The sequence below is a fragment of the Ctenopharyngodon idella genome, chromosome 17, assembly GCF_019924925.1.
Source record: "Ctenopharyngodon idella isolate HZGC_01 chromosome 17, HZGC01, whole genome shotgun sequence".
NCBI classification, from domain to species: domain Eukaryota; kingdom Metazoa; phylum Chordata; class Actinopteri; order Cypriniformes; family Xenocyprididae; genus Ctenopharyngodon; species Ctenopharyngodon idella.
This window is the reverse complement of record NC_067236.1, coordinates 21,231,844-21,243,127: the sequence shown is the minus strand read 5'-3', so window position 1 is coordinate 21,243,127 and position 11,284 is coordinate 21,231,844. Positions and strand designations below refer to the sequence as shown.

General features: G+C 35.7%; 1 protein-coding gene across 2 annotated transcripts in view; it reads right to left on the bottom strand.

Annotated features, from left to right (window-relative positions):
• Nucleotides 1-3,782: 3,782 nt before the first annotated feature.
• crim1 (cysteine rich transmembrane BMP regulator 1 (chordin-like)) overlaps nucleotides 3,783-11,284 on the bottom strand; it is a 144,557-nt gene continuing 137,055 nt past the window's right edge. For both annotated transcript variants that reach the window (XM_051867055.1, XM_051867053.1), the window contains exon 17: nucleotides 3,783-10,104. In XM_051867055.1, coding sequence (XP_051723015.1) covers nucleotides 9,928-10,104 — 177 coding nt within the window. In that variant the 3' untranslated portion in view covers nucleotides 3,783-9,927. The remainder of the gene's footprint in view (nucleotides 10,105-11,284) is intronic.

Below are 11,284 nucleotides of genomic sequence, written 5' to 3'. Positions count from 1 at the left end.
TTTAATCATGGTATACAGTAACTATGGTTTCTGTAGGAAAACAAAACAAAACATAGTATCTACGAAATGAACAATTGTTTAACTACGGTTTCCAAAAGAAAAGGCTTTTATCGTCACTGTTCTTAAACATATAAAAGGCAGAATTTTCATTTTAGAGTGAACTGCCCCTATAAATAATAGTGCACAAGTGCAGCTGAAGTGCTTTGTTGTAAGTCACCATCCCTAATGATTCCCTGCTTCTGGACAATCATGTGATATAGTGTGGAAAACATGAGAGCCACTAACTGGGAGTGCTGACTTATATCCTGTCATCGCCTTCACATCCCATCATCTTCATACTCTATCACTGTGTTTACTACTACATTTTGTTTTACTTTCTTCCTTTAGTGCCATTCATGTGACCGTTCAGAACAAAAATGCAGTTGACACCCCAGCATCAGCATCTTTTACGGCGGAACAGTACCTGAATTGTTTCGCAGCTCTCTGGCGCCACTCTGCGGTCTGATTGCGTAACTGCATTCATTCTAGACCGCCAGCATCTTCTCTGTAGGCGTTTGGGTGATTTATCGCTACTGATGGCAAAAGGTCCTCTAATGCTTTCTATCACAGATATAAAATAAGCCAGTATATGTCACATGTCATGTTTATTGCTAAATACATTTGCCTGGATCACTGTGCACGAACATGATGTTTAGTGCGTGTTAATGTTTTATTAAAAGTAGCCTAAAAGGAAAAGTTGAAAATTCTGTCATCTTTTACTCACCCGCTGTAGTTTCAGATCCTTTCTTCCGTGAAAACCAAAGATGAATTTTAGTGAGGGAAAAAAAAACGCTCTGGCCAGTCTTTTCACTAGCCTATAATGAAATAGTCTATGAGTGGGTCTGTCAAGCTGCAAAAGCACGCAGAAGTGTCATTAAACTATCATAAAAGCGGTTCATATAACACGTGTGTTATTTTCCAAGCCTTCTGAAGCCATGCAATGGCTTTATGAGATGAACAAACCGAAATTTAAGTTATTATTCGCTCAATTTTCCACTCCAGCTGTTTAACGCCGTGACCGGATGTTTACATTCCATGCACTAATTTGAATGAATCCAATCAGATTTAAGATTTTCAATGTTTTGTTAATATGAAACATAACTTTGCGATCCGATTCACTTTTTGCTTGACATGCCTTAAAAGATCTTAAAAGAAAGCTGAGATCTTTTTTAATAAATGTAAACATAAGCATGAAGGATATATTTTAATTTTTAAGTAGCCTATTAACATTTTAAAAAAATGTTGAATGTCCAACTAAAACGTTTAAGAAAAAAACTTACATGAACAATGTACTATAAGTACAATTTTTGTGCAAACGTTTTGGTTGGTTGCATGTAAACGTATAGCTAATTCAAGGATCAGATCGGTCTGATTGGAGAATGAATTATTACCATAATTATGAATTATTACCAACCAGTTCACTGAAAAGGAGTCTTTTACAAATCGCTCATTGCTACATGATTCAGAAAACGAGCACATGAGTTACTTTTACAATATTTGATAATGCTTTTGTGTAATTTTGGAGCTTTTCTCATTTCTACTTTTAACTGATATTTCATTAAATATGTTTTCACTCAGATTAAAGTAAAATGTGGTTTGTGAATGTTATTTAATGTCGTTGCAGTCCGTAAGTTTTGCCTATTTGTCGCCATCTCTGTTTGAAACCTGCAATTGCAGTTATTTGCGGAATTATCATCTTGGGTTGTGCGTCGGCACGGCTCCTCAGCGCGGATGAATCTGTTTTCCTGTCAGTCACCGCACCATAGCTCCGAGTCACAGATTGTAGTCTTGGAAGTATGACCAAAATAAGAAATTTTCACTGGGAAATGTCATATGAACAAGTAAGTAACATGTCTGCCACTTTTGCTCTGACCAACTGAGGGGAAAAAAAGCATAAAATAAATCGCGCTACCATCGGTGATTAAATCTAACGATCGCTTAGCTCAGATCACGTCACGTCAAACAGTGCAAATTATTATTACTGTTATACTTTGTTCTCAAATTGTTAATGTTAACAACATCAGCATTGCGTGACTATGTGTATTTAGTGTGTATTAGGTTACCTGTATATTTAAATTTCTGTACAGTCTAATCTCTAACGTTAATTTGTCATACCATACAATCCACTATCAAAATGATAAGTTTAATTATTACAGCTGCTGTGAGAAAAAATGATCCATCACATGCAATATAGCCTACTAGCTGGGACTCCTTCTTCATGTAAACAGACGTGATGTAATGACGCAAAGACGAACGTCAGCATGTTCGAATTTCCCGCGGAAACCCACCAGTACCACTCTTATTAGAAAACATTATTACAAGCTTACTGTTGTGAATCAGGCTAAAGCCGGGTGCACACTGTATTATATGTCAGACTGTGCGACAATAACGAAAGACACATTAAAAATGGATGTGCACATGAAATCTTTTAAATGATCAACCCATGCACGTTCGGTGACTGTGCGCTACATTACACACAGGACTGAAATGGTGGCTAACAAAGAAATCTCTAGCGTTAATTTTGATCACGGCTTGTCTTGAAAAACGAAGACAATTTGACGTTCGTCGTAGGAGAAGTCACACTGCAGGACCATGCACCAAATGCCAGAATTTCGTCGAAGGTAAAATTAAATCGCAATGGTCATTAATTGGCTGTCGGTGAATACGTCAAACTAACGACCAAAGACTACAGATTTTAGCCTAGCTATATTTCTAGGATTATAGGGATCTTTTAGGATTCTCAAAATTTGTCTCAGACAACCAAATCGTGTCCAAAATCACACAGTGTGCACCCACCTTAATGTAAGGAGATATTTTTTCGAACACTGGCTAATTATGTACTTGCTCAAAAATTGATTTTTGATAATTTTTTAACAAAAAATGTTACAGACTGCAGCTTTAAGTTCTGAATGTTTCAAAAGAGCAAGAAAAAAAAATCATGACCTCTATCCTTTTGACAATATATATATATATATATATATAAACTTTATTCTCTCCATTTCATCAACTTGTTTCAGAGTAATGGTATCAGTTATAAACAAACACATTACTCAAATTAATATTAACACACATTAACTAAATTCTGAAGAATAAATTAATATTTATTAACTTTCTGAATGTTATTAATTCATATAATAAGTAAGCAATAATTATTGCTTTTATAAAACGGTTACCACACAATACAAATATTAAAGCCAAAAATATGTATCATGCAACTTTTATGAAGTAAACTTTCACTAAAAGCCTTCCTTCCACCGGAAAAATTAGTCCCTGACCGTGAACAGCAACAGAAGTTTCATTATTACGCCATTAGATGGCGGCAAAGACTGTGTTTATGAGTGTGTCAGTCAGTAGCGAAGACTTTTACATTGAAAAGACTGAATACACAGAACCGTTTTATCGTGAATATAAAAAATAGCTATTGTCCAATCAGAATCAAGGACAGGAACTCACTGTTTGATAACTATTAATATTGAAAATCAAACTGATTTCTTAGCATTTTCTTTACACAAAGCACAAATTCAGTGCATTTTCCTGCCCTCTTTTGATTGACAGGTTATATTGGCTGTTTTTAAACTATCAGCCGAAAGACGATAGTGTGAAAATTTGCTTTAATCAGCCAATTATTCGCCGATATATCGGTGCATCTCTAATATATATATATATATATATAGCTAATACTAGACTTGTTGCACAGATCATAAAACAACTGTATGTCTTCATAAAAACACGACAAAACTCAATTGTTTAAAAAGTATTTATTGTGCTGCAAAGAAACAAAATAATACAAGAAACTGGAAAAAATCTGCTGTGCTACAGGAATTCTGAGTCTTTTCATCTACCCTTTTTATAAATCTGCAGTATCATGACCCATGTTGACAGTATTATTTTTTTTTACATGAACATTAAACACCAGTAGTATACAAACTCCAGAAGGGTTGATATTTCATGTAGAAAGAAAGAATGAGAGGGTGGAGAGGGGACACAGGGACACATTTCTAGAAGCTTCCTGGGCTTCAATTTCTTGGTACAAATAAACTTGCTTAGCATCTTTTTAAAAAAACTGCGTAATACACTCCGAAGAGCCCCCCAAAAAAAGAGACAAAAAACAAACGGACACTCTATATGAACTTTGAAACGCTCTTTGAGAGATCGACACAACGCAAACATTTGTGATTTGAGCTGCGTCTTCCGCTAAGTTCAGTTTTTCTGCTCAACAATAAATTATTAAGGTCATAGACAATATATTACATCTCTAATTCTTACTCTCCAAACCTTTTTTGTATTTTTTTTTTTTTATTGTGATTTTTTTTTGTAAGTTTTGGCGAGTGACACTCAAGTATTTACAACAATACTTAGAGAATGCACAAAAAAAAAAGAAAAAAAAAGTTAAAGACTCCACCCTGTAAGACCCGAATAACTGTGCAGGTCTGCTTGAATCAAATCTAGTCATGGTGTTCGTCAGCTTTCATCCGTGAACTCAAGCACAGTGTGTTCATAGGCAATGAGGAGGAAACTTTGTTTAGCGTGTGGAAATTGCATTTCAACTTGAAAGTGGGCTATGCACAGATTTCACATTGCTCATTAAATATGGATGACATCTTGCTGAAATGCTGCTGAGTTTATTTTTGTAAAGGTGGTTGGGTCCTCCAGAGAAATGCTCTCTCCAGCGATCCATTAATAATTCTTGTTTACCGTCTCTCTGATGCTTTTTGATTGGCCGTGACTGAAGGACAGGACTACCAATCAATTGTTTCACTTCCATAAAACAGAAACGTTGTAAAGAATAAACAGGAGCGAAGGTCCAGATCTCTGTATTTAGCCTTAAATAATCCTCCAGAGCAAGTGCTTGTTTGAGAGTTAAACTCACATGTTTCTTATAGGCTATCTACACATTTATGTGCTTGAATTGAGGCTAAACTGTGAATTTATGGCATTGTGGTCATAATAAATTGAATGATATTGTGAACACATGGCTAAATATTTATTACAGGATTGAATGTTGAAGTTCTGAAACAAAAGTATCATTGGGACACAAATCTGGGTCATATTTCAGCCCAACATCAAAAGAAAATATAAAACCACAATCTACATTTTTTTTTTTTTGTTGCATTGTGACATTATTTTTTATGACATTAAGCACATTTTCCTTCATTTCCTATTCCTGAAATGAGAAAATATTGATGAAATAGTATTTATATTATTAAAGTAAAAAAATTCTACATCATGCCAGTATTTGTTTAGTATGGAAGCTTGTTTCTGCCACTAAATAAAAAATAAAAAAGGTAACTGTGACTTTTTATCTCACAATTCAGACTTCTTTTCTCAGAATTGTGAGATATAAACTCACAATTGCAATAAAATAAAGTCCAATTCCAAGGAAAAAAATACTTTTTATAACACAGTTCTGACTTTATAACTTGCAATTGCGAGTTTATATCTTGCAATTCCGACTTTATAACTCGAAATTGTGAGTTTACATCACAATTCTGAGAAAAAACTCGCAATTCTGACTTTATAACGCCCAGTTCTGACTTTATAACTTGCAATTGTGAGTTTATATCTCAATTCTGAGACAAAATTCAGAATTGCAAGATATAAACTCACAAATGTGAGAAAAAAAGTTGTGAGATAAAAAGTAGCAATTACCAATTTTTATTTTTTATTCAGTGGTGGAAACAAGCTTCCATAGCACTGCATATAATCTATTGTAATTAAAAAAAGAAGTCATAAAAAAAATGTCACAGTGCAAAATGATAAATTGTCTTAAAACAGGCTTCTTCTTCTTTATTATATAATATATATATATATATATATATATATATATATATATGCATTTGATTTAGGTTTGAAATGACCTGGAAGTGTTTTTGTAAGATTCACGAGATTATCGCTGCACAGGGTCCCACAAGGGCTTAGGAAAAGTAAAAAAAAAAAGGAAAAAAGAAAAAGAAGGGCAAATCTATTCTATTAAAACGATTAGTTAGAAAACAAACCAAAACAAGAAAGAAACACATAGGTTACTTTTCTCTCTATATATAAAAGTGCCAAGTTGTATAGCTCTACAAACAATATCACATATAGATAAAGATACAACCAAGACAAACTATCACAAATCAACAGCCCCGCCCACTCTCCCTCCCACTGCCCCGCCCCCTCACTTCAACAGCTTATGTCCATCAAACATTCCAGTAGTTCTGACACCTGAAGGGACTCATGACAGGAAACAATGAAACGAGCGCTTCATCGCTCAGCCGTCAGATCACAATAGATGACAACGTGACACTGCTTCACTTACAGAAACAAAGGCTTTGTTCACACCACACACAAATTCTTCTCTCTTTTTTCAGATCTGATCTATAGAATTGGCTGTCCACACTGTGTGAAATTAGATTTCTCATGGTTTCACACTACAAAAAACGATTTTGAGTTGAATAAGCCAAATAATCAGATTTTTGACCTGTCTAAACAAAGCCAAAGTGACTCTCATGGCCCCAAAACGTTCAACTGAGCAAAGCTCTATGAGAAAACGAGAGGGGGAAAAAAAATCACATAAAAATAAGGATAGAATGAGATGTTTGTCTTTCTTTCTGTATCATCTTCATCTTTGCTTTTTTTACCACCAAACAAGAAAGGCAATGGAATGCCTGTCATCATCAGTTTCCCATTATATAATCCTCTTGTTTTGCTTAATCATAAATACATTCATTAGGAAAATGAACTAAGAACCTTACAGATGAAGAGAAGTCATGTGTGCGTACATGTGCGTTTGTGTGTGCGCACTCGTACGTACATGCGCGGACACATATACACACATACATATATACTCACATAATATTTCAGGTCTTTTCAGTCTAGCATTAATATGTACATAAATGTTCCTATAATAGCTTTGGATTTATTAAGCCAAATTTGTTCTCAGCTATAAAACCAGAACACAAAGGTGCCTCAGTAACGTTTCGAAGCTTCCAGAAAAGGAGGCCGTTCTCGTGAACAGTACAAATAAAGAAAATGGAAAACATTTATCCAAAAGCAGTATACGTTTGTCTCAAAACCCCTACCAAAAATCAATCAATCAGATTCCTTGGACCTCATTCATAAAAGTTTTTTTGGCGTAAATCATTCGTAGATCCATTCTCTCATAAATTGTCAACGATATGCTTTTTGTGTAAATTCTTCTTAATTCGTCTTATAAAGTCAGAATTGTGAGATATAAACTCGCAATTCTGACTTTTTTTTCCTCAGAACTGAGTTTATGTCTCGCAATTCTGACTTTATAACATGCAATTGCGAGTTATAAAGTCAGTCTTTTTGCGGTCGTGATCTTCTAACATCACTCGGACGCACCGTATTTCTTGGCACACTCTTTTTACACGTATTTGGCGCCACCTATTGTTGTGGGAGTATTATTGACATGTAAAAGTCTAGACCCTGAATATAAGACGATCCCATTTTTCAGATGTATTTCTAAGAAAAAAATATATCCTGAATCTTATTCTGAACAATACGGTAGTTATTAAATAAAAAAAAATAAAAAAAATTGAAAAGGTAATTGCAACTTTTTATCTCACAATTCTGACTTTTTTCTTGCAATTGTGAGTTTGCATCTCACAATTCTGACTTTTTCTCAGAATTGTGATATTTAAATTGTGTTATAAATTGTGTTATTGTGTTATAAAGTCAGAATTGCGACAATTATGACTTTTTTCTTGCAATTGTGAGTTTTTAATCACACAATTCTAACTTTATAACTTGCAATTCTGACTTATACATATAAAATCACAATCTTATAAAGTCAGAATTGTGAGATATAAACTCGCAATTCTGACTTTTTTTCTCAGAATTGTTTATATTTTGCAATTCTGACTTTTTCTCACAATTGAGTTTATATCTCGAAATTCTGACTTTATATCACGCAATTCTGACTATAACTCGCAATTGCATGTTATAAAGTCAGAATTGCGTTATAAAGTCAGAATTGCAAGATATAAATTTGCAATTCTGACTTTTTTTCTTGCAATTTTGAGTTTATATCACGCAATTCTGACTTTATATTACACAATTCTGACTTTATAACTCGCAATTGCAAGAAAAAGGTCAGAATTGTGAGATAAAAAGTCGCAGTTAACTTTTTTATTTTTATTTCATGGCGGAAGCAAGCTTCCATAGTTTTCAGACAATTTAATAGCTCTGCCATGAGAATAGAAATAGGAGCTTTCAAAACTGCTTTGTGAATCTTTGAAACCTTTGCGAATAATTAGCTTCGAACCTGTGATTCGGAGCGTGTATCAATGTTTGTAAAAACATTCCTTCATACATATAGTTTGCAGAAATACTAATATGTAGAAATCATTCATAAATCTATTAGCATGTAAACTGCCAACAATTCAGAATCTTTTGTGAAACCGACAATTTAAGATTTTTTTTTTCTTTTGTGTAAATAATTTACAGAACAAACAGTATTTAGTAATCATTCATAAGATCGCTCTCAGGTAAACTGTTATCAATGTTGTATTTTTTGTGTATTCATCATTTTTCTGCTAGTGTAAAATGGTGTTAGAGTGGTTTTGTTGAACAATTTACACAAACATTGCTAAAGTTTTGAAACTTACTCAAGAATGTTTCTACAGATGATTTACGGAAAAATCCGTTCTGCTCGCATTTTTAGGAATAAGGCCATTTGATTCTCTGTTTTCTTGGTAAATGTTTCTTAAAAGACGCAAACGATCCTCACTCATGGTTTTCATCCCTACAAAAAATGAGGTTTACAGAATCAAAGCAAAATTAAAAGGAGAAAAAAGCAGCACTTGTAAAGCATAGCCTCAAATCCAATCCTCTATCGCTATGTTCTTGCATCTCGTGTCGCAATCCTCAGATTCGTTTCAGGAAAATATACCGGTATATTTGCTAGGAGTGTCACTCTGCCCTTAGTTGTGGGAGAAAGAGCAAATGATGTTTGTATGATTAAATGGGAAAATGCTTGTACATGTAAGCAGAAATACAACATAGAGACCCCACACATCCATTAACAGGAAGAACTCATGTCCACAGAGCAACATACTCTGTTTTCCTCCTTTTGTCTTTAAAAGAGAAAAAAAATTGGCCAAACTCACTGGGGAAATCACAATCTTACAGTAGCATCTCCTACAAAAAAGCATCTGTTGAGACTTTCTTTCTTTCTTTCCCTCTTTTTTTCCCTCACCCCATCTCTTTGCTGTGCTCCACAGACAGTCTCTGGGAAGTGAACGTCCCTCCTCGGCCTCTCGCCGCGTCTGGGCGCATCAGGTACCGCAGACAGAGAAGCTTTGGTTCAGCGTTAAGTCTTCACACAAGCACTTGTGTCAAAAAATTATCACTCCTAAAATAATTTCTCTCTTTTCCAACAAAAAAGTAGGAATGCAGGAAAAATATTGTTGAAAAAACAAACGAACAAAAAAACACCCCAGTTGTCCTAATCCCAAAGACGTACATTTGACTTCACGATTACCTTCAACTTGTGCCTGAACATCCACGAAATCTCACGCTCACACAAAAAAGATGCTCACCTATCATACCTCTGATTCACAAAAATATTCTGGAAGAGTCCTCTCTGATTTAACACTCACACTCCGTAATGGTTCGGTTACATAGACGCGGCTTCCATCTCCTGCTGAGACTTTTGGGTGTCGACGTGTGATATATTTTTTCGATTTGCTTGGAGTGACTTATGTGACTATTATAATTGTTATTCTGCATCAGGGTCTCTTCTCTGACCACTTGGTTTGGTGGCTTTGTCCGTCTCTACAATTTTATAGTAGGTGTCCATGTGCCGCAAAGGTTTGGCAGCTGAACACGGGCTCAGTCTCTCTCTTTCTCGTTCACTCACTCTCTCTCTCTCTCTCCTGTTTCTCACGCGGTCTGGTAGAAGTTGTCAGCTTGCAGGTTGTTGTGTTTCTGCATGCTGTAGTAACCGCTGTATCTTGAGTCGGGATCCGCAATGCGGAGCATGCGTTGGGAGCTGTCCACCTGGACCTTCGTCCCCTTCTGGCAGTCCACGTACACCAGCTGGTTATTGAGACACGTGGGCTATACAGCAGACACGACAGGACAAAGAACAAAGTGAGTCTTGGAGCACGGAGTGAATTTTCTCATATGTACAGAACTAAAGGTTGGAACACACTACGGGACTTTTGCCCAGTTTTTTGAGCAGTCAATGCTAGATGACAGATTACATCGAAAATTGTATAGTGTATGATGGGAGCAGACTTGAATTTTTAGCTTCAAACTATGATTCAATTTAGTTGGAGGATATCAAACATGTTTGATATTTTGAGCCGATTTTAGAACACATTGTTTTCATCTGTCATGCATCTCCTAGGAATGAGGCGCATATTTGCAAGTTTATTTTTCTAAACGACTTGAAAGTCTGGTAGTGTGTGATCCTTAGCCATTTTGTATATGATGCCCAGTGTTTCTCTGTAACCATTTACAAAGTCAGAAAAAGTGTGCCTAGTGTCTGAAAATCTCTTCAGATTTTTAACACTGAAAATCTGAAAGTCATGTAGCGTATTCCAGCCTTTAGTGCCTTTTCCAGCCTTCCAGCCTTTTCCAGCCTTTAGTGCCTTTGGTAATGGAAATAAAGTTGGAGAAAAAAAAAAAAAAAAGGGATTTTTTAGAAAAAGCTACTTTTGCGAAATAGTCCTAGCTTTATCGCCCAATCAGAACCAGTGCAGAAAGATTCTCTGGAGTCTTATTGTCAATTAATTACTGAAAGAAAAATCGAAATTTTGAAAGTCCTCGACGGGACGCCAAAACGTTCGAAGTAGGCTAGGCCAATTTTACTAAAACGGCTATCCCTCTTGAACGGAATGAGATAATTTCACCAAACTCGTTACACCTATGTATGGGCTCAGTCTGTGGTCGTGTGAAAAAGGGCACAGTGACTGGCCACTTGGTTAAATGAAAAAACGCTGAAATATAGCTATGCGACAGTCAGTCTGATTGACTTGAAAACTGGCATGCGATGTCTTTGTCCAAGGTGCCGCGATTGTCTATGAGGAATCGAAAAACATGGCCTGTCAGACAAATGTTAACGGAGGTCAATCGGAAAGAAACTTGACTCACGGACCTAGAAGCCTGTGAGAAATTTGAAAGAAATCGGCCACTGGGCAGCATCTTCGTGTTTTTTACGAGCGTATATCACGCAATTTTCACATGTGCCCACAACATTCATACCATATGGTAGAACTCCTCATTCTGAGCAACT